The sequence below is a fragment of the Rhinichthys klamathensis genome, unplaced genomic scaffold, assembly GCF_029890125.1.
Source record: "Rhinichthys klamathensis goyatoka isolate OS25496 unplaced genomic scaffold, OSU_Roscu_1.1 h1tg000165l_1, whole genome shotgun sequence".
Taxonomy (NCBI): Eukaryota; Metazoa; Chordata; class Actinopteri; order Cypriniformes; family Leuciscidae; genus Rhinichthys; species Rhinichthys klamathensis.
In genome coordinates this window covers 3,933,161-3,957,045 of record NW_026606697.1, presented here as the reverse complement: position 1 = coordinate 3,957,045, position 23,885 = coordinate 3,933,161, and the positions used below count along the sequence as shown (strand labels likewise).

General features: G+C 42.0%; 2 protein-coding genes across 6 annotated transcripts in view; one reads left to right on the top strand and one right to left on the bottom strand.

The window, feature by feature from the left end:
• The window catches only part of focad (focadhesin), an 80,529-nt gene extending 79,836 nt beyond the window's left edge, over positions 1–693 (bottom strand). Inside the window, exon 1 of the mRNA XM_056259264.1 lies at positions 604–693. The gene's annotated coding sequence lies outside the window, so the exon portion shown is untranslated. The remainder of the gene's footprint in view (positions 1–603) is intronic.
• The window catches only part of mllt3 (MLLT3 super elongation complex subunit), a 69,338-nt gene that overhangs the window by 594 nt on the left and 44,859 nt on the right, over positions 1–23,885 (top strand). Inside the window, exons 1-2 of one of the 5 annotated variants that reach the window (XM_056259274.1) lie at positions 1,996–2,152; positions 2,589–2,769. In XM_056259274.1, the coding sequence (XP_056115249.1) occupies positions 2,141–2,152; positions 2,589–2,769 (193 nt within the window). In that variant the 5' untranslated portion in view covers positions 1,996–2,140. Of the gene's footprint in view, positions 1–1,995; positions 2,153–2,271; positions 2,425–2,588; positions 2,770–23,885 lie in introns of those variants that run through there. The other 4 variants (XM_056259276.1, XM_056259273.1, XM_056259272.1 and 1 more) reach the window with 4 other exon arrangements.

Genomic DNA, 23,885 nt, shown 5'->3' with positions numbered 1-23,885 from the left:
AATATTACACGCAAGCTTTTGTCAGCAAAGCAAATAATTAAAAATATTCCAGTTATTTCCAGCCTTTGGCTACTTGTCCAAATGCACAAAGGCTTCAGCTCGGGACTGCTTGCTCTGCACTTGCTTGTGTGTCCACAATAATGCATCATTGTGTAAGTGATGCTGTGTTTAAGTCACTGGCTAGACTACAATATGTCCGTTTTCAAATGATACCATGGTACTACAACAATGGACATGTATCACAGTAATACCACGTACTAAGGGTGTTTTTCGAATTACATTTGAGCGCCATGTAAACACCATTTTACATGAATAAAGCAATCATTCATAGTACCACCACCACAGTGCTTTGTATAAGGTTAGCCCACTGCGGATATTTATTTAGATCCGAATTTGTGTGATGAAATATTGTAATTAAATTACAAATATGTAACTTGTTAAGCAATGGAAGAAACGTTCCTGTTTGTATATTGCTGTAATACAGGAAAGCCCGCTGCCTAGTACCTAGCAGCTGTCAGTTTCACTACATTTTTCCATAACTGTGTTAACAAAGTTGGCATCACATAAACAAGCAGGCTGATGTGATATACGTGATGTTCTTACCCAGAGAACTCCTATATTCCAGTGAGGTTTAGATGCACTTTGCTAACTTTTTTGTGAAACCCTCCAAGCGCCGCCAACATGCTTCTACAGTGCGCGCGGAGGACCAAACTTAATAAAGGCGTTACGTTAATGTCACTGTAATTATTTTAACTGCAAATGCATGGCTTTTTTCTCTGTTAGGTACATTATGGAACTCGCAGATTTAAAGTACAATTCTAATACTTTTCTTACATTCATTGATGTCTTTCTTAAAAGAAAAAAAAAATCAAATGTCAGAACATTTTATGTCAATATTTATTTTAAAATATAGGCTATACATGACCTGTATATGTCATATCTTACAGACAGGTGTTTAAACGTGGACTTTTGGTCTATAGCCTATTTATTTTCCCAGTAAATAATAAAGAAAATGTCGTTTACAGAGATCAAGACACATTAAGTAGAATAGACTACATGTGACTGTATAATTTACATATTGTATTATATTATATTTAGTGCTGTCAAATCGATTAATCACGATTAATCTACGCATCTAACAAAAGTTATTATCTACATAATATGTGTGTGTATGTATTATTATATCTATGTATATTATATACATATATATGCCTCTGTGTGTAGCATATACTGTATACACACACACACACACACATATATATATATATATATCTCACACACACAATATAAATATAATAATACACACACACACATATTATGTAAACAAAAACTTTATGAATGTGATTAATCGCAATTAATCACTGATTAAGCACTAATTATACTATATATTATATTAATTATATTATATTATATTGTTGATCATACCATATTGCTGATTATTAATTTATAATAAAAAAACTATATACATTTTCTCCCTACATTTTAGCAATTTATTTTACTAAAATCATTTAACCATTGTCTTTTTTTACAGTAAAACTACATGTCTTTTAATTTATAATATCATTTTGACTAAATATTATAAAATAACAGTTAATAAATTAAAAGGTGTTTACGAAGCATTTTTACTTCTTTTTTTAAAATGCACTCAGTGTGAAACAAGAACAGTGTAAACCAGTAGGGCAAATTAAATTATACTACTTTATATAATGTCAGTCACTCACATTTTATTGAAAAACTAACTGGGTATTACTTACAACAACATACATATTTAAACAGTGGAAAAGCACAATATACGAGCATAGCCTACACACAATATATAAAATATAGATACATGTAACATGGTTAATACAGAGCAAGTAATAAATAACTGTTGTTGAGCAGTGAAAACGTGGATTTACACGGGTTAATAGTGGCACTTCACTCGCTCGCGCTGCCATTGGCTCGTCTCGCGCACCGCACCGACTGCGACTCGAGAGCACGCGCTGACACTCACGCGCATGCGTCTCACTTTACTCCTCAGCCTTTGAAAACTCAGAGAGCTCAATTAAAAGACCATGTCCGCCATCGGGCGTCTACAGTCCTCGGTGTCCTTATTTAAACCAAATTCTCCATGAAATAGCATTACCCCGTGGCCTCAGCAATGGCCAGTTCGGTGAGTAGGGCTTTACCTGTTATATCGGTGCGGTGTTTTGGACCTCCAGTGCCTCTGTTCGTTTTCGTCCGGTTTGGAAAGGCGATTAGACGCGTATGAGGCTTTTCCAGACATATTTCCATCGGAATACTGAAGTACAGAAGAACTAGTGGAGTCGTGCGTTTCCAGTGTATTAGTGCATGTCTGCAAAAGTGATGCGCTTGAAAGATTTCAAACAAAAGGAGGGCATTCAATTACAAATATTCAGTCCTGTGTTTCTATCATTCATTTTGGTATGTTAAGGTTAAATAACATACCAGAAACTTATGAATCGACCATTATTTTGCTTTACCTTTATGCGGCTATTGAGTGGTTTTAACACGCACGCGCTCAGACTGTTCCTTTTATACTTAATAATTGGCGACATCATTATAAAGTGAACATTTGGGTGTTTTAGGGTGCCGTTCAGGTGAAGCTGGAACTCGGTCATCGTGCCCAGGTCCGAAAGAAACCCACCGTGGAAGGTTTTACGCACGACTGGATGGTGTTTGTCCGCGGACCAGAGCACAGCAACATTCAGCATTTTGTGGAGAAAGTCGTGTTTCATCTTCACGAAAGTTTCCCGAAACCAAAAAGAGGTATGTGAAGCGGTTTATTATAATTTGTGGATTCTGTTGAAAAGAAAGGCAGAAAGGTGTGTGTGATCCAGACTGAATGCACCTTGATGCATGCAGAGATTGTCTGCTGGTCTACTGGAGCGCTGCAGGGACAAAAAGTGCTAGATATCAGGGATGCGTAAATAAGTATTTTTAGCAATAAATATTTTGCGTTCATGTGTTTACTTGAACAATTGTGAATTTGTTTGTTTGTCTTTTTCTGATACCATTGACAACACGCAGTAATGATTGCGCGACTACTTCTAAAAAGTTTCCAGATAAATGCGCTACACTCTTAGAAAATAATGGTTCTTTATTGGCATTGATGGTTCCATTTAGAACCTTTAACATCCATGGAACCTTTCCATTGTACAAAAGGTTCTTTATAGTGGGAAAAAGTTTATTTTAAGATTATTAAAATGTTCCTCTCAGTAAGAAAAACATGGTTATTTTAAAAACTGTTCACTGAAAGGTTATTTTGGGTAACCAAATATGGTCCTTCTATGGCATCGCTGCAAAAACCCCTTTGGAACCTTTATTTTTAAGAGTGTAGAATTATAACTAAATTCGATCCTTTGGTTAGCGGACTTGTATATTGTATCCTTGTGGAAATTTAAGGGTTTGCTCATCTCTGACAGTGTATGTATCATTTAGAAGAACACGTTCAGCCTCAGTTTTTAAATGAACATTTTGTTCAGAGAAAACTGAATAAAATGTTGTTGTTTTTTGTCCCATCTTAATAAAAATGAGACCCAAATCCATATATTCAAATTTGTATTCCCTAGTCCATTGCCGCACTACACCCTCATTCATTTTAAACATTTCCATAAAATGGTATACAGGTAATAATAATGTAGTCCTACACACTCTCCCATACTGTGCTGTCTTTGTGGGTCCTGCATGGACCCTCCCCGTCTGGTCAGACATGGTATTTCTTGATTGTCAAACATGCAGATATTTGTCCAACATGAGAACCTACCAATTCAGATACTTACCAGTTATGTCTTTTAAGTTTATTAAACTGTTACCTCCAAACGGTTTTTTTTCTTATGATTTCTACAATCACCTCATGTATTGGTGGTCATGTATGAAAGTGATTTCAACCCCTGTAACTCACAACGACAGAGAGAGAGAGAGAGAACATTTCCATAAAATGGTATACAGGTAATAATAATGTAGTCCTACACACTCTCCCATACTGTGCTGTCTTTGTGGGTCCTGCATGGACCCTCCCCGTCTGGTCAGACATGGTATTTCTTGATTGTCAAACATGCAGATATTTGTCCAACATGAGAACCTACCAATTCAGATATTACCAGTTATGTCTTTTAAGTTTATTAAACTGTTACCTCAAACGGTTTTTTATGGTCTTATGATTTCTACAATCACCTCATGTATTGGTGGTCATGTATGAAAGTGATTTCAACCCTGTAACTCACAACGAGAGAGAGAGAGAGAGAGAACATTTCCATAAAATGGTATACAGGTAATAATAATGTAGTCCTACACACTCTCCCATACTGTGCTGTCTTTGTGGGTCCTGCATGGACCCTCCCCGTCTGGTCAGACATGGTATTTCTTGATTGTCAAACATGCAGATATTTGTCCAACATGAGAACCTACCAATTCAGATATTACCAGTTATGTCTTTTAAGTTTATTAAACTGTTACCTCCAAACGGTTTTTTATGGTCTTATGATTTCTACAATCACCTCATGTATTGGTGGTCATGTATGAAAGTGATTTCAACCCCTGTAACTCACAACGAGAGAGAGAGAGAGAGAGAGAGAGAGAGAGAGAGAGAGAGAGAGAGAGAGAGAGAGAGAGAGAGAGAGAGAGAGAGAGAGAGAGAGAGAGAGAAGAGAGAGAGAGAGAGAGAGAGAGAGAGAGAGAGAGAGAGAGAGAGAGAGAGAGAGAGAGAGAGAGAGAGAGAGAGAGAGAGAGAGAGAGAGAGAGAGAGAGAGAGATGAGAGAGAGAGAGAGAGAGAGAGTGAGAGAGAGAGAGAGAGAGAATATGAAAGAAAGCGTCTGGTGGTCTGAAAGGAGGAATGTAGGAGTAGCGGTTGATGAAAGCCTTGGAAGGAATTAATTAAAATATTTGCTGGTTTCCTCTCCTTGCCCGAAGTGTTTAATCTGAGTTTTCTGTGACGTGGTAAGTGCTGGAGAAAGTCACTGTCATTACACCCCATTCAGATCGCATGTGAGCATTTGCACTTTATTAAGAACAGTTGTTAGATCTTCTTTGTTCCAGCCAACCATTTCCCCCCTATTGCAATGGGGTGCTTTTTGCACAAATTGTGCGTACATGTTGTTATCACAAAGATAAATGGATGTTTCATGCACGTCACAAAAATATACCTTCGCGTGCAGGGTTTGCCATTAACTTTTGCTTTTCCAAAGTTACTAGCCACTTTACATTTTCACTAGCCACAATTTTGACATTGATGCCGTGCTATATAGGTATTTTTAATATCTCATAATTTGGCAGCAGGTTTATTAGGCTGCTGTCACTTTAAGACCTGACGCACGGATCATTATACTGTTACACGTTCGTTTTCTTTCACAACTGTTGACCTTCACTTAAAACATAACTGACTGTGTTTACGTGAAAACTACTCACCAAGACCGGCATTTTGACATTATTTTGTGTGCATTTGACTGTTTAAGCGCAATAAGCAGCGAAAAATAACTCAATTTAGTACTGAGAGGCGGCTTTATGTGCGACACTTTGGGTGTGAGCAAAACATCTACAGGAATGAGTAAAATTATGCGCACTGCCACGCCAAAATTCAAACCCTGTAACACCAACAATATTAATCCGGAGCAAATGAAACAAGTGAGAAACAAGAAATGAAACAAGAAAAATCTATGCCTTTTTAAAAGACTACAATTGAAAAATGTATATATTATATATAAAATTCAACCCGGTCGGCGGGTGTTAATGTCAACCCCCGGTCGCACGCATTCTCGCACGACACAACTGTACCGTGGCTAAATTGTTCTGATTTAACATTTTGAAGCTTTCTAAGACCGTTTTATTGCTGTGGTGGGAAATCAAGCCACAAAGATTGTAAAATTGCAGAGAAGGACTTAAGTTGCTTCTGTGGACAGCTAAAGATGCATGGCTTCAAACGTATGCTAATATTTCCCTCATTCCTTTGCGTTATAGGGTTCATATTATGTCCACCGCCGCAGGTTTGATTTATGCCACAGAGTTGTTGTTTACTTAGGCTCTGAAGGGGATGTGTGCTTCAGATCAGCTCTCAGGGTCTATGCGTGCGGTGAAATCTCCCCCGCTATATTTATTTTCTCAAAACATTAAAACCGACTGTTAATCAAGGGCTGGACCTAATTTGGAAACTACTGGAAATCATGCTCCTGAAGCTCTTCGATGACAAGAGCTACACTAAATGTGGGTTTGCTTGAACTTCTAGCCCCTCTCCTCTTTGCTTTGGCAAATGTCTTCCAGGGGCTGCTGAAATGAAATGCAAAAGCAGCAGGGGGATACTTAACCTCTAATAAATCCTGCCTTATGACACCAGCTTTTCGAGACCCTACCAAACACCACCTTCGAAGTATACCTAAAATGTTTTTGCGCTGTGATGAATTAGTAGTCTAAGTACTTCCTGAGGTCTGCAGCTTTGTGTATAATGGAACCGACAAAGTGTTTGCTTCAGAATGAACTCGGGGAAGAGGGTTTAAATCACTTAAGTTAATGTAGATAGATGTACATACTTCATGTTAATGATGCTTGGAACAGGATTTCCCTTGAAATTTGAATGTCGAATGACTACTTTTGTGAAATTCTGGTCCTAATTAGACCCAAAACAGTGAATAAACACTTTGAATATTTACATTTTCTTCAACGCCGTGAAAAATAGACGTCAGCAAACACCCCATGTGGCCTTCTGCGTACTCGGAAGATAATTCACAACAGGACTCTCCGTGGAGGGGATGGATACAGAAACCTGCTTTCTTAGACTTAGAATTTATGGTGCGCTTGTAAGGTAAACAGTCAGGCTTATTATTTGGGGTCCCGGGAGGCTACGCCACCCCCTTCTCCCCCCCGCCTCTCCCTCCTCAGGGCTTTGATCAGTGTTAGCTGGTGTCGAGACGAGCCGAGGGGAAGTTAGAGGGAAACCTTGCACACAGACGGGCTTGTGTTTGACAGTTTAATACCAACAGTCTCACCATACTGCCCCGAAAGGAACAGCTGCTCACACACTCGCTGAGTTCGCCAAAACTCTTTACTCTAGTAGAGGCAGTAAGTCCCTTTTCTCTCTCACCTTTGTTTTGTGTTTGAAGCCTCAGTAGTATTCGACGTTACCCCTTTCACAGCTGTTGTGGATTACACATGTTGCCTCCCTGTCTCTCACGGGGTTATGTGCTTCCTTGTGCCTTTCTCACAGGTAGTCAGTAAGTCATTTGAAAAGTATCCACCTTCATTCATAGATGTCGCTGGACAAAAAGCCTTTGTTAGTTCACCCAAAAAAAGAAGATTCTGTCATCATTTAACTTGTTCACACTTGTATTTCGGTTCGCTTGGTTTAAAAAATCTAGTCCTTGTCCGCTTCGTGTTCACATTTGGCATTTTAACGCCAAACCTAAAGTTAAAGGCATTGAGATGTTCACAACCTGTTTAATTAAATTACGCATGTTTCACGTATGTTTTGCGTCTGAACTTACCGAACATCCAAAACAATGCTGTGTGTGTTGGGATGAATGCGCTCGCTCTATGTGCGTAGCCTATAGGCCTATGTGACGGTATTTTGACCAGCTGACAACTCGAAGAGCTTAAAAAATGTGTGAAAACAGCAGCAGGAATCCCTCCGTCACACACAAACGAAGATCTGCTGCTAGGAGACGTGGTTCTTATGCCTGTCCCGAACTGTGATGGGCAACATCGCAACTATGACGAGTAAAAAATCGACTTGAGCATTCGGGTTGCATCTTGTGACATTGCGTCCTGTTTTTGGTTCGTTGACATGTCTTTGGTCCGTGTTGCGTTCATATTTCAGTCGAACCGCACCTTCGTTTGGAATCTATTAAGCGATCTCGGTCCGCTTGTTTGGTGTGCACCAAGGTTCGGATGGCTCAATTATAAAAAAAATGAACCGCACTAACAAAGCAATCGCACCAGAGTTTGTTTTAATCGAACCAAACCAGCCAAGTGTGAACACACCCTAAATCACCCTATTGTTCCAAGCTTGACTTTTTTTTTTATTCTATAAAAGACAAAAAAGATATTTCGAAACTGAAAGGAAAACAACATAATTGACTCTTATTGTATGGACATTTAAATATCACCTTTGTGTGAAGAAAAAGTCTCACTGGTTTGGAGTGACATGAGGGTGTGTAAGGGATGACAGAATTTAAAACTATCCCTTTTAAGGTCTTTTGATCGGTGCTTTTGTGGATGTTTCCCAATTGCATGTGTACCTGGACATTTAAACAAAGATGAAAAGTGTTTTTTTGGCTTGGATAAAGGGAGCGAACAGCCATGATTAGCAGGCATGCTGTGTAGCCTTGGAAACCTGATATTTTGTGCTAGCGCAGGAATAGGGGGGCAACAAACCCAAATAAATGGAGTGGAACATGGACTTTCATTTCACCTGCACTATCTATGCCAGTTATACTCTCAAAAATATATATGTCTGGCTTTTGGTTCATGACAAGTCACTATTTTTCGGTAGAAAACATTGGTGTTTCTAGTCTTTTATCCAGGGACACAAACATAGGCTGACAGTTATTTGGGCATCCCATTCAGATATACCCACTGCCCACACTATAGGTCATGATGGTCTGCAGAATGTGTGTGATGTATTTTTGTATTTACTGAGTTTATTTAGCCTTTTTTTAATTGCTGAGGGAAATAGGGAATGACAAAACAAGATTGTATCATCATTACATCAGTGGACCATGTCAGTATGTCTCTGAATTCTCTAGATTTGACAGGACACTTGAGCCCAATTGCTGGAAGAGCTTAAAATAACACCATCCTTCTGTTTTACTGCAGAAGCCCCATACAGCTTTATCTATGCTCTCTGGTGTTAAATGGAGAAAATAGTCCTTCAGTCTCTGTGATAAAATGTCTGAGGGAAAATGTGTTAATTTGAACAAAATAAATATCTTAATAGAAAATTAAATTTCTTAGTTTCTGCATGTTTTAACAGGTGATGTTGTTTCAAGTCATGAAATAATATTACATGTTTTGTCTCTTAGAAATACTATTTGACAGTAGCTTGAGTTGACAGTAGTAGTAGCTTGAGTTAGGATGCAGATATAAATTGATGTTCATTGAGAAACACTTTGAACCAGGGGCTAAATCAGGGGTCTCAAACTCGCGGCCCGCGGGCCATTTGCGGCCCGCGGGGTGATATTTTGTGGCCCCCTACTTGACATTAAAGTGTAATGTTAGTGCGGCCCGTCGTTGCGTGTGCCGCGTTTTAAATGGGCTACCTTACGGTGGGTTTGTTGTCAATAGTTGCCATAGACAACCGCGAAGTACAAACATACTGCGCGCCTGGAAAAAATGAGCGCGTCACTTCAATTATGAGCGCGCTTGCCGCGCACGCGCACCTACATTTGAAATAACGAACTTGAGCGCGCAAAATATGTGAGCGCGATATGTGAACGGCCCCTTGTCGAGCTACCACCAATCAGGCCGCGAGCTACTGGTAGCTCGCGAGCGACGTGTTGGAGAGAGACCCTGCTCTAAAACAATGTGAGAATAATCATTTTGAGCTTGCAATTTGTGTCCAACAGGTTGATAAGAAGGTTTGCTTTGATTTGTGCAGTCAGTAATTTGCCTGAGACACTATGCATGTGTAGAAAGAATTCAATAAATACAAATATTTGTATTTCAAAAGCAATAATTGTTTTTCTAAGTATATAATAAAAGGAAATGTGCCTTCCAAAAAAAACATTCAATATCATTAATGTGTTGTATAAAGAAAATAAAAAGGACATAAGCAAATATAAATATTACAAATATGTGTTATAGACAAAGAAAGTTTGTAAAATGAACTTCAACTGTCAGAAGGACAGCTCATGAAGAACCAATCATGTACAGAAAGGAATGTTCAAATTCAGAGGAACAGTTCAGAAGAAACGTTAATAATAAAGATTGAGAAGATTGGATCAGTTGTGCTCCTTTTTTGGAATACTTGAATACTATTTTTGTGGAATACTTGATGCGGCCCAGCCTGACCCAGACTCTACCTCCAGCGGCCCCCAGTTAAGTTGAGTTTGAGACCCCTGGGCTAAATGGTCCGTGTGGCACGGTTCAAATGAGTAGTGCTGTTTCGTTCCGCTTTTGGCGCATAAAAATGATCGAACATTTATCTGACTCCTGATGTCGTTTTATCGGAAAAAATTATATCGCAATAATATCGTTATCGTCTTATCGCCCAATCCAATCTTCATCTACTGTTGCTTGGGTGTTACCTACTCGCAAGAGCTCGTTTCCCCGCTAATGATGACTTGACGGACGGTCAAAGGAACCAGTGTCTGTCAACCTCATCAAAAGTCGTTAAATACAGCTAAACCAACCAGGACGACTTCTAGACGCGTACTGGATAACATCCTGATTAAACCGGCCATCAATCTGTCAACCAGATTAATGATTAAAAAGAACGATTCGTTCTCTAATTGGACATTTAGTTCTCATGAACGTGCCGAGATAAGCTAGAGCAGATGTCAAAGTTTTCAGTGAATGAGGGGTACAGACCACTTTTACAGTGCTTTGTTTCTTTGATACTCTAGTATTGTAACTGCATGAAGAAAAGAAGAGGCCAGTACATGCATTTCTCCTGTGTTTCACAGAAGACAAAGTCACATGGGTTTGGAATAACCAGCGATGAGCAAAGTATTACTTTAAATGACCAAGAGTGGAATGAAATCATTCTTTAGATGCGTTCCAAAAGTCATTGACCATATTTAGTGCTATTCGATCTCTGTAACGTTTTTGACGCTGATGCATCATTCGTCAGTGCCACTCGGCTCTTCTTTCTTGTGGGCCTATAATGAGCAGGTCAACATGTTTGCCTGTGGGCATCTTTTCCTGAAACTTCTGTAAGCCTTTCAACTTTGTTCCCCGCTCATTGACTCGGCCCGAGCAGGAGTAAGGGGTTGTGTTAGTGTCTTATCGTGCATATGCATTGAAACCACAGAGTTTAAGCCCTCCTCAGGCAAGGTATGGCTTAGATGTCAGTGGGGGCTGCCTTCGTTTCCGCCCCTACTCTTCTGTGCGCTTGCCAGGCTTCTTTCCCCTTGATGGGAACGATCCATCCATGGAAGGAGAGATGAAGTGACTCCCTGCAGAGTGAAATTGAGGAGCGTAGGATTTTTATTCTGACAAAGTATGATTTATGAAATTGTAGACGTTGGGGCAAAATTGGGAGAGTGCCTTTTTGTCTTGGAGAGCCAGAGCACTACTGTCCCTAATGTATATGTTTGACACTTGACATGCTCAAGTGTTGGTGGTGATGATGATTAACTTGTGACAGCATTGGCACTGCATGAGACTGGATGAGGATAGGCAGCTGAAATTCCAGCACACATCAACCAGTCCACGCTTAGACCGGACATCATCCAGGTCTCTGAGTCTACAAAACAGCTCATCCTACTGGAGCTGACTGTGCTTTGGGAGGAGAGAATGGAAGAGACGCAAGAGAGAAAGTGGTAGAAGTATGAGGGACTGCTGGAGTGGGTGGAAAACCAGATGCATGCCAGTAGAGGTTTGATTTGCAGGTCATTTCCTCAGCCAGGCTTAAGGAATGCTGGGAATAACTGGCACAAGGAGATTAGCATTAAGATGCGTAGCTGTGTTTGAAAAGGGGTGTCCACAAAATGCCACTTGGGCACAGGCCGAGTCTTGATTAACCTCGATCAGGTCACCTGGAAGACTGTCTGTTGTTGAAAGACCTGAAACACCCAATGAAGCCAAGAAACAACACTGATGTGTCAAAGTTTGTGCATTAGAGGTTGTATGAATAACGTGACCGCTAAATTAATGAAGCAACTTGTATACACATGGATAAGTATTTCTGAATGGTGGGTTCTGTCCCAAAGCATCGTCTTCAAGTTAGTTGCTGAATTTATGAAACCGTCCATTTCAATTCTCAGTGAATTGCTTAGCTGTCTACCTCAATTTGTTGGATAAAAAAGTCAGTTTTGGAAGTACAACTGCCTCTTTGTGCATTACATTTAACAGGTTTCCACAGAGACCTTGTGAGTATCTCTCCATGCGTGGTTGCATTCTTATAATGTAATCTTTTGAAATGATTGTACATTTTATGAGCAGTCATTAACTGTGATTTCATTTCTGGCATAGTGAGCTGTGAGCATCTTGCAATCATGTCATTTTCTTGTTCGACAACACACACACACACACACACACACACACACACAGCTAAAATAATTGGGTCTCTCTGGCTGAATTGCATGATGATATGTCTCTCCCTACATGTGGAATAAATTCTGCCAATTGGGAGTGTGAGTGTCACACATTTCTTTTTCCCATCATGCCTGACTGTCAAATCTCTTCCCAGCAAAGGAACTCGCAGTGATCTTTTAACCATGCACATATCATTAAACTGTGAAGGCATGACCCGTTTAACATGTCACATGTTTGTGGCTTGTAAAAAAAATGGACCATTTTGAATATCTTGAATGCACAGTAAGGCACATTGTGAATATCTAGGTCATTATTTATAATGCCGTTACCCTTCAGTTATTGCACTTAATCTGAATATGTGTGTGTGTGTGTGTGTGTGTGTGTGTGTGTATGGTAAATGTGATTTCACCAGGTATGTTCCTGGATCAACATCTTTGTTGATCCTGAAACAACGTTCAAATCAACCAATCAGATTTGAGGGACAAGTTTAGGCTTACAACCAGGGTTAGGTGCTTCTACATCAGTGTTGTTCACCATCATTTCCCCTTTGATTTTAGGGATAACTTATGGGTAGGGTTCGGTTTAGGGGAAGGGATAGGGTTAGGACTAAATATTTGGACCGGAATGCTGTTCCAGGATCAACAAAATACGTTGGCCCAGGAGCATGGCAAAATAACGGTGACCATGTGTATATATTTACTCCAGAACTGTAGTATTACAGCATCCATACTCATATTATAGCTGCCATAATCATTTGTGTACTCTTGAGAATCTTTCACAAATTAGCATTTTCAGCGAATCACCGAATCTAGTTCCAATCTGTGTGTGTGTGTGTGTGTGTGTGTGTGTGTGTGTGTGTGTGTGTGTGTGTGTGTGTGTGTGTGTGTGTGTGTGTGTGTGTGTGTGTGTGTGTGTGTGTGTGTGTGTGTGTGTGTGTGTGTGTGTGTGTGTGTGTGTGTGTGTGTGTGTGTGTGTGTGTGTGTGTGTGTGTGTGTGTGTGTGTGTGTGTGTGTGTGTGTGTGTGTGTGTGTGTGTGTGTGTGTGTGTGTGTGTGTGTGTGTGTGTGTGTGTGTGTGTGTGTGTGTGCCATATAACGGATTAGCCTTTCCAATGATTTCTTAAGATACGACCTTTGACAACAGCGGTGCTTTCAGCACAAGGCGGTATAGTTAGCACTAGCAAGGCTGCATGAACGGCCCTGTAATTGTTTTACGACGCTGCAGAAATTATACCACCTTGTATAGGTGATGCACAAAGGGCTCTGTAGCCATGAAACTCCAGACTGCCTCCTATGCTGGGATGAAAGGAGCGGAAGAGGGAGGGAGGGAGGGACAGAATGAAGGGAGGGAGGGGGTGGAGGGAGGCTTGTGAGCAGCAGTCCAAAACAGGAACTGGGCCATAAATGCTGATTTTTTTCCCCCGGTTTGGTGAGTCAAAGGGGGTGAAGGGGAGATGGGGGGGAGGAAGTGGTTTATTGAAGCATGGTTTATAAGGGCTGTCTGTTGGCAATTCTTTCACTCCTTTGCTTTGTATGTGTGCACGCCATAAAGCATTTGGCTCTGTCTTTTCTTTACTGCACTCCTGGAAGCTTGCATTTATGTTCCTGGCAGAATGCAAACAAGAAAGTGCATGTAATGCTTTAGTCATGTTTGCCTAATCAGGTGTCATGAGGATGCAGGTAATTTGCAGAGTGCCAATAAGAACACTAATGCAACTGCAAAAAGGGCTAATAGTGTTTCAACTGACAAGCACATTTGAAAAAGATTGGAATCACAACTGAACCAGGTCGGAATGAATCTCTTTACTGGTAGTGAAGATTTATTTATTCAAAATGACTCATGAACATTTGACAAGGCTAGTTTTGATTTATTCACTGTGGCTGATTCGCATTCAAACATATAAACATGTTTGAATAAAAAGATTGATTTTCACTTTCCACTCTGCATTCATTTTCACAATCACTCTGACTGATGCAAATTCTTTGTGCCTTCAATATCAATTGTTGTGCAGGATTTTATAGGAAGCACAGTTAGGAAGCACAAAAATGTTTTGTCTGTTTTTCTAGCACAAGGAGACTTTAATTTGTAACAGTGTTGCTGGCAGGGATGTGAGACTGAAATCTGACCCACAATTCTGTGCTCTCACTGAGGGGGAATCCTGCTGTGGTCATTGTCCACATGGAAGAACGCAAGAAGTGTAAGCTGACACAAAAACATGGCTGGGAAAACCGTACACTGCCTGAATTGTCATAAGTTCCACAGTTTGGCATAAAACAAATCTCTGCACTCAAAGACTGTAGTTTTTTTCACTTATGGTTTTTATATGATGAGCAATAAGAAGATCTTGTAGTGCATCTGTATTCTACATCACATTATCTTTGAAGGCTAACCAGATCCAGTTGGAATCTGCAAACTTTTTTGTAACTTTTTTTTTTGTTGAAAAAAATCTGTGGTCTTAAACTTAGTAAAATTTGATAAATGGAGTTCTGTTTCATTCTTACTGACCGCCAGAGGCAGTGTAAACACTATGGATTATCGCAGCGCCAGCTAGATAGGTCGAGAGAATATACCAACAAAGTCACGTGGCGTGACGTATGCTGAGCCCTGGAGGGTAAAGCTACAGTAGCTCAGCACTCTACCTCTTTCGCTTTCTCGCCTAGTTGAGATAGGTTGTATTGGTTGAGTGACGCGCTGTCAAGTGCAGCTTACAAGAGCAGCGAGATTCGTCCTCACAAGCTGTGACAGCGCGTGTCTACGCTCTTTCAAGGATTTGGATTTTTTCAAGGATTTGGATTTAAATTAACGGCACTTGGTGAGTTTTGTTTTTTCATATTGCTTCGTCGGTAACACTCTGTGCCTCTCGGTGCAATCCGGTGGCTTGTGTTTGCCGCGCTATGAGTTAACGGTCTCCCGTTGACATAAGTTATCTAACGTTACTTAGAGTGTTTTTTCCTCGTATCCATGTAACACTTTTTGTCCCTCGGTTCAATCCGCCGGCCATTTTAGACACTTCTTATCTTTTTTCATAAAATTTTTGTTGGTATTACCTGTCGGTTCACCCGAGGTAATCGTTTTATTTTATTTTTATTATTTTTTCATCCCGCTTAACTTAACCTTACGGTACTATCCGAGGGTGTTATTAGCGAGTAACTATGGCTCACAGCTCGATAGCCACTGGTTTTCCACTGACTTGTAAGCTGTGCCCTAATAATCTTCTCCCTGACGACGGTCATGACATCTGCCCGTCGTGTTTGGGTGTTCAACATCTGCGAGAGGCTCTCACGGACCCGTGCATGCACTGCAGCCTTTTGCCTATGTCGGAACGACGGCTCCGTCTTGCCGAGTTAGACCCTAATTCTACAGTGAAACTAGGGCAGTTAGATGTAGCCCCTTCGCGCACTCGGAAGCGCAGGGCGTCGGCGGCAGCTGGTGCTCCCCTCCCAGCTAAGAAGGCCAAATCGCGAGATGATGAACATTCACATGTTGAGAAAGGTTCACTTTCTATGACGGTGTCGGTGCTTTCTTCAGAGATGGCAGAGCTGAAACGCCTGCTTCACTCACTTCAGCCGGTCACATCTGCTACACCTGTGAGGATGACACAGGAGGATGAGAATGTTCAAAACCAGGGAGCTGGGGAAGAGTCTCTTGATTCCCCTTGTTTTTCTCATCGTTCAGAGTTTGATGTGCTTTCTACAAGTGCTTCAGATTCCTTTTTTCACGATCATGGGGATCCTATGGATGTTGCTACACAACCATCACCTCAGGCTGTTTTCACTGGTTACCCAGCAGCAGAGGGCTCTAGTGGGGGGTCAGTTCAGTCGTCTGGACAAGCCCAGTCCTCCTCCGATGACACTTTGGCTGTGCTTCGAATGGCAGCTGCTCGTCTAGGACTTGATGAGTCACCTGTCCAATCTGCACAAACTAATGTGTTTTTCAGACAGACCACAGCTGCAACTTCTTTTGCCATGCCACCATGTAAGGATTTTGTGGCTGAATTCTCAAATGCTCTCACTGGTTCTGGTCCACCTAAGCGGCGCTCAAAGATTGCTCGAACGCTAGCATCTATGGCTGAAGCAGATTCTATCGGGGTGGGTCGTGCTCCGGAAATAGAGCAGCCTGTGGCAGCTTTGGTGGTCTCTCCTGATGAGGCTCTACGAGGGAATGTGCGATGCCCCAGTGCTCAATGCGGTCGTACGGATTCCTTGCTAAAAAAGGCATACGAGTCTGTTGCCTACATTACTCGAGCAGAAAACACGATCTGCCAGTTACTTCTTGCTGCCACCAGTACGCTGGAACCTGCAAATGCAGATCCCTCTATTTCACAATTTCTGCAAACTGCTCTGTTGGCGACAGGCCATGTGACCCGCGAGCTGGGTAGTCTTACAGCCACGCTTCTGGCAGCCCGCCGCCAAGTGTGGCTTGCCCAAGCACGACTGCCGGAGGACTGTAAGAAAACCTTGAGAGATCTTCCTTTTGTTCCCGGGCATATCTTTGGTCCAAATGTTCCGGAACTGTTGGAAAAGCGGGTAAAGCTGTCTGAAGCCACTCGTCAGCTGACACAGGTGCAGCGCAACCCTACCTTTAGGATGCCAGCGGTTCAGACCCGACATCACTATGCCGCATCGGAGCAGCGTTTCCGCCGGCACGCTACACCTCAGTCACAGCCCCCTCAAAGACCTCGTGTTCCTGAAGATGCGAGAGTTTTTCGCCCACCTCATCGACAGTTTCCGGGAGGGCCCCGTCAGCGTCCCCCCGCGACCACTAAAAATCGCACACGTAAAGCCTGAGACAGTCAGGCCGGCGGTCGATCATTTTTCTGTAGAGCAACTGGAGTACTGGAGATCCAACACAGCAGACCCCTGGGTGTTGGCGACTCTGAGCAGGGGATATACTCTACAGTTTCGGCGCCGGCCTCCCAGATTTTCAAGAATTGTTCCTACGATTGTCAGAGACGCGGTTCGCGCAGTGGCTCTCTCTCTGGAAATCTGTTCACTGTTAGAGAAGGGAGCCATAGAAAAGGTCCACCCCCTCGTTCAGAGAGACGGGTTCTATTCAACTTATTTTCTTGTTCCAAAGAAGGACGGTGGTTTCCGCCCAATTCTCGATTTAAGGCTTCTGAATTTGTTCCTGAAGGTCCTTCCCTTCCGAATGCTGCGCACAGCCGATGTTCTCCGGTCTGTGACAGCAGACGATTGGTTTGTAAGTGTCGATCTGAAAGATGCATACTTTCACGTCCCAATTGCTGTACATCACAGAAAGTTTCTACGTTTCAGTTTCCTGAATCAAGCATACCAGTTCAAAGTGCTACCCTTCGGCCTTTCCCTTGCTCCTCGCGTCTTCACAAGGTGTGTGAGCGCAGCTCTGTCTCCTCTTTGGATGAGAGGTATCCGTATTCTTCCTTATTTGGACGACTGGCTTCTCTGTGCCCCCACAGAGCAGCAGGCCGTACAAGACTCCAGACTGCTCTTGAGACATGTGCAGAAGCTGGGGTTTTCTGTGAACAAGAAAAAGAGCCGTTTGATTCCATCACAGACCACTACGTTCATAGGAATGACCCTGAATTCCTGCCTAATGTCTGCCTCCCTATCTCAGGAACGTGTGACAAACATTCTACAACTTTTGGCTCGCTTTCGTCCGGGTGTGTCTTTGCAGTACGAGGTGGTCCTACGACTGATAGGGATGTTAACAGCGGCTACAGTTGTGATCCCCCTGGGTTTACTCCATCTCAGACCACTCCAGTTATGGAACAACAGTTTGCGGCTAGATCCCACCAGACATCGTCATCAACTGGTTATAATTTCTCACCGTTGCATATGTGCGTTGAGGCGGTGGAGACAGTTAGAGTTTCTGAAGGCAGGAGTGCCCCTGGGTGTTGTTCCCTCTCGTCGGGAGTTGGTCACGACAGACGCTTCCCTCACAGGATGGGGGGCAACGTGGAATCGGAGGGGTATTTCCGGGCGCTGGACTCCGATCCAGGCCGCGGAACATATCAACCTGCTAGAACTCAGGGCAGTGTTCTTGGCTCTAAAGTACTTCATGCCGGTTCTGGCAGGCCGCCATGTTCTTGTTCGGTCAGACAATACCTCAACAGTGTTCCATCTGAACCACCAGGGCGGCACGAGATCCCGCAGGTCTCTATGGTTGACTCACGAGATCCTGACATGGTGTCAGCCACGACTCGCTTCACTGAGGGCAGCTCATATTCCAGGAGTGTGCAACCAGACAGCAGATGCTCTTTCCAGGGATCAAGTACATCCAGGAGAATGGAGGCTTCATCCAGATGTAGTGCAGGAGATCTGGCTACGATTTGGAAGAGCAGAGGTGGATCTTTTTGCTTCAGAGATGACCACCCACTGTCGCTTATGGTTCGCAAGGACAGAAGTGTCGAGCCCCCTGGGCCAGGATGCGCTGTCTCACGAATGGCCGAACTGCCTGCTTTATGCGTTTCCACCTACCCCTCTGTTATGGGAGACGTTGCACAGGATCTCCCTGTGCAAGCACAGAGTGTTACTCGTGGCACCACGATGGCCAGCCAGACCGTGGTTTCCTTTGTTGCTGAGACTTCTGACAGGCAATCCATGGAAGCTTCCCCCCAGGAAGGACCTCCTCTCCCAGTTGGAGGCCAGTGTCTGGCACCCGGACCCGGCTCGTCTGCAGCTTTGGGTCTGGCCATTGGGTTAAATCCTTCCCTGGAGCATTGTGACCCTGCTGTTATTCACACAATCTCTAATGCTAGGGCTTCTTCCACACGACAGATTTATGCTTCCCGTTGGAAGCTTTTTTCTGCATGGTGTAAGGAACGGGGGCTCGATCCTGCAACATGCGACATTCCGCGTGTCTTAAGTTTTCTTCAACGTTTACTGGAGGAAGGAAAAGCAGCTTCCACGTTGAAAGTGTACGTTGCTGCAATTTCTGCATATCATGTTCCAGTTGGTGGCTCTTCTCTTGGCTCTCACCGTCTTGTCTGCAGTTTTCTGAAGGGCGCACGCCGTCTGAACCCTGCTCGGAATCCTCATTTTCCTGTGTGGGATTTGTCACTCGTACTTGCATTCCTGTGCTCACCCCAGTTTGAGCCCTTGCAAAATGTTGACATTAAATGGTTGTCCTTGAAGACTTCTTTTTTGTTAGCTATTGCTACTGCGAAACGAGTCAGTGAGTTGCACGCGTTGTCTGTTAGTGAACTGTGCTTGCGTTGGTTACCGGATGGCTCCGGGGTGGTTCTACGACCCAATCCTTCTTTTCTTCCGAAGGTCCTTCTTCCTCAGTTCATAAATCAGCATATTGAACTGGCCTCCTTTCAGACTTCTTCAGGGTCCGATTCAAGTGCCCAACTCTTGTGTCCTGTTCGGGCCTTGAAGTGTTATGTGAACTCTACTGTTCAATTTAGACGGTCAGACCAGTTATTTGTCTGCCATGGTGGTGTGAAGAAAGGTGCTCCAGTGTCGAAACAGAGGTTGTCGAACTGGATAGTGGAGACCATTACGCTGGCTTACAAGGCGGCAGGGAGACCACTGCCCTGGAGACTAACTTGCCATTCCACTAGGGCCATTTCATCTTCATGGGCTGTTTTTAGAGGAGTTTCCCTGGTGGATATCTGCACTGCTGCTACCTGGGCTTCTCCATGCACGTTTGCCCGGTTTTATAAGGTCAACGTTGCTGCTCATCATGCCGTTAGTTCTGCGGTTCTTCTGGAACAGCCTTAATTTCATCAGGTGGGTGGCATTCCTCATGACTATGTTGGTATGTGTCATCCATAGTGTTTACACTGCCTCTGGCGGTCAGTAAGAATGAAACAGAACGCTAGTTACGCATGTAACTGTGGTTCTGTGAATTCTGGATGACCGCCAGAGTTCTCTGTCACTCGGAATGCGCGAGAAAGGCGTACCGAGGTAGAGTGCTGAGCTACTGTAGCTTTACCCTCCAGGGCTCAGCATACGTCACGCCACGTGACTTTGTTGGTATATTCTCTCGACCTATCTAGCTGGCGCTGCGATAATCCATAGTGTTTACACTGCCTCTGGCGGTCATCCAGAATTCACAGAACCACAGTTACATGCGTAACTAGCGCTAAGAGTGTTACAAGCTTATGACTACGTTCAAGCATAATGCAAGTAGACAAAATATTTAATAAACAAGCACACATATGGCAGCAATGTGTAATACATTTTCAATGACGGGTGTTGCAAGTAATGCAAGTGTTGACAATCCTATACCTTTTCGTCGGTCAACATTTCATTCGGTAACGTTGGGCATTTTCAATTTTATATGCCGTTTAATGTTTATGATCGCGTTAGCTTACATGTGCGTAAGCAATGCTTCCATCGCTTGTTACGGCTTCTTCTTCTTCGCCTTTGTTTTGATCCGTAGATTCTGTACTCTTTCAGAAAATGTGTAACAGCGCCCCCTACCGTATAACAGTAAAAACATGGATTGTCGGAAAATTCTGTCAATGGCAGGGAAAGGGTTAAGAACCAATCTTCTTCCCTTTTTTAATCAGTATACATTTCCCTCAAGAAAACAAAAAATCATTAGTACAAAGTTATTTTTTTTCTTTATTTTTTTACTGTGAAGTTTGTCCTTTCTTTACTTTTTTGTTATGAACTGGTGGGTCACTACCCCCAAATGGGTCTCTCGGGTCTCTGATCTGTTCTGATGACAGCAGGAGAAACAATGGTCTAAACCATGATAAATGCTAACGATAAAATGCAGCTAACCATAGAACTACATTTTAACTTTTTATTTGTATAATGTCAATGCATCTACAATATTGTTTTGGCACCATGTCGAGCCTCTGTTTAGCTTGCTGTGGCAAAACCAGTTGAGAACCACTGTATTAAATCATCTTTATCATCATTAGATGACCAATGACTTTTCTAACTAGGAATGTTGCATGTGCACTAAAATCAATGCAGGGTAAGTGGGCTGAATGATTTCATCATCTATCTGTGGCCACCCTCCTTTCCAGTCATGCCTTAGGGGAGAACCTTTGATCCACAAAGAGAACGGGAGCTTCTTAAGACAATCTAAGAGAGTATCAAGCATGCTCTGTCTCAAAGGATCTGCTGCACAAAAGTGGAACTTGCGTTTGCGGCTGAGAATCTACGGAGGTACAAAGTAACACTATCCCCATTTATCTCAGTGAAGTGTAATTCATTCATCCACCTGAAAAGACTTGAACTGCTGAGGGGAATTGATCTTTCATTTAGACGAACCCAAGAACAATCTAAATGGTGTCCACGTCTTTCCCTATCTGTCTCTCTTAAAGTCAGAACAAAAATTGGAAAAGCTTTATTGGCATGACTAGAACTTTATTGGCATGACTAGATGACTTGAAGATTACAATTTTATTAATCATGTAGAATAGTGGCAATGCATACAAACAGCCAATATGTTAGACAAAGTAGAGCAGAAATGGTACAAAATAGGGGTTTGAGGGACGAGGAATGGAGGCTATTTTATTTTTTATATTTTATTTAAATATTTATTTATAATATTGTTTGTTTTTTTCATTATTCATCCAGGAGTTTTTTTTGTTTGTCTGTTATATTTGATAAATTTGTAATCTTTTTTTTGACCAATATTTTTTTATTATTGTTTTTGCTTTTAAAACTAAACACATAAAAATATACAATTGCATGTAACAGAAAACAAGAATGAAAAAAAAAGAAAGCCTCAGTATTTTACATTGCTATTCTATACCTCCTCTTTTCTTAGTCTTTTATTAACACCTTTCCAAGTCTACCACATTTTAAGAATGATCTGAAAGGTCCCCAAACTCCATCAAAAATGTTATATTTGTGCCTTAAAATATAAGTCATCTTTTCCATTGACATATTTGTTACCATTTCTTTTAGCCAACGTCCTATACTTGGTGCACAAATACTCTTCCAATTTAAAGAAATAAGCCGTTTTGCTTGAAGAATGCATATATTTATAAATATACACTTTTTCTTTTTTAACTTGATCTCCTTAGGAAATAAATGTAATAGAGTAAAGGTGACAATGGGAAAATTTGTAATCTTTTAAAGTTCTGTGACATTTTATATGGGCCTTTTCACCAGTTTTACTAATGACCCCCTCTTCCTATATCTCACCCTTTATTTCTCACCCTAAATTAAGTTATTTTTGATTAAATCTGAGAGCTGGATCACTCCTCCATAGGCGTCTTAAGGGATCGAAACTGGCCGGGCCAAAAGTTATGAAAGACATAGTTAAAATAGTCCGAGTGACTACAGTGGCTCAATCTTAAGTTTATCAAGCGACGAGAATACTTTTTGTGCGCAAAAAACAAACAAAAATAACGACTTTATTCAACTAATCATTTCCTTCTCTGTTCGGCCGTGATATTTCACGTAGTGATATAGCGCAAAGCTTCTAGGTTGCACGTCACACGTAGGCTCACTATTGGCCGACGCTGGTCATGTGTGTGATGCATGACGTACAACACAGAAGCTTTGCGCAGTTTCACTACGTGAAATATCACGGCCGAACAGAGAAGGAAATGATTAGTTGAATAAAGTCGTTATTTTTGTTTGTTTTTTTGCGCACAAAAAGTATTCTCGTCGCTTGATAAACTTAAGATTGAGCCACTGTAGTCACTCAGACTATTTTAACGATGTCTTTCATAACTTTTGGGCCGGCCAGTTTCGATCCCTTAAGAAGCCTATGGAGGAGTGATCCAGCTCTCAGATTTAATCAAAAATATCTTTATTTGTGTTCCGAAGATGAACGAAAGTCTTACGAGGTTGGAACAACATGAGGGTGAATAATTACTGACAGGATTTTGATTTTTGGGTGAACTAACCCTTTAATTTATTGGAAAGACCACTGGCTTGAATGTTAATTCTCAGAGAACAAGATGTAGGCTAATTGACAATGGTCAATTTTGCAGACCGCCAGAATGAATCTTTTTAAAAGACAGAAAAGCAGTAAGGAGACAAAATAATGCAAGAACTATAGAACAGAGGGTAGATTTGGCCATAATAGTGCCAGAATTTCACCTTCACTTGCTATTTTCACATTTTGACATCACTGTTTTTGTTTGCCTCCTGTGGTGCAGTAAGACTTTCCTTCTGTTCGGTATCTCTGAAACGGTTTTATCTGTAAGCAAGCAACTGTCTCCTGAGAAATTCCTGTATGGATCTATTCTCCTTAATTTTAACAGGATCCATATATTCTTTTTTTTTTTTCTTCAGATTACTAAGTGATTTTTAAAACTAGAAAGCTCAAAGAACACAATATCACGAATAAGAGCATAACAGCCCTTTTCTTGCTGAAGACGGGTTGATGACAGCACAGCTGGTGCTAAAATACAGTCTACCTTTGGGAAACAAAGCCTTGACAAGCTGCATGGCTTTCTGCGGTGAGGTGGAAAAAAGCACCATGCAGGAAATGGAATAGTTTAAATCAGTCAAGTCAGAGCTTTTCAAATGTCATTTTAATGAGAAACCTAGTGAAATTTTACCCCACAACTGATCACCTTAGCATGGTGCCCATTAATGGAAGTGAGCACACTAGTTTGGTTCTTGTTAATGCCTTCAGGGCTGCTAGGAATAGTTAAAAAAAGGGGTAGGCTAGGTGTTGCTATTTCGCAACCCCTAACGGTCAATTACTGGGATTTAGACCTTGATTCCAAGGTTTGGCTGTGGTTGAATAGTTAAAGTCAAACGGGAATGCTGTGTCCTTTAGTCACGGGTAGAAAT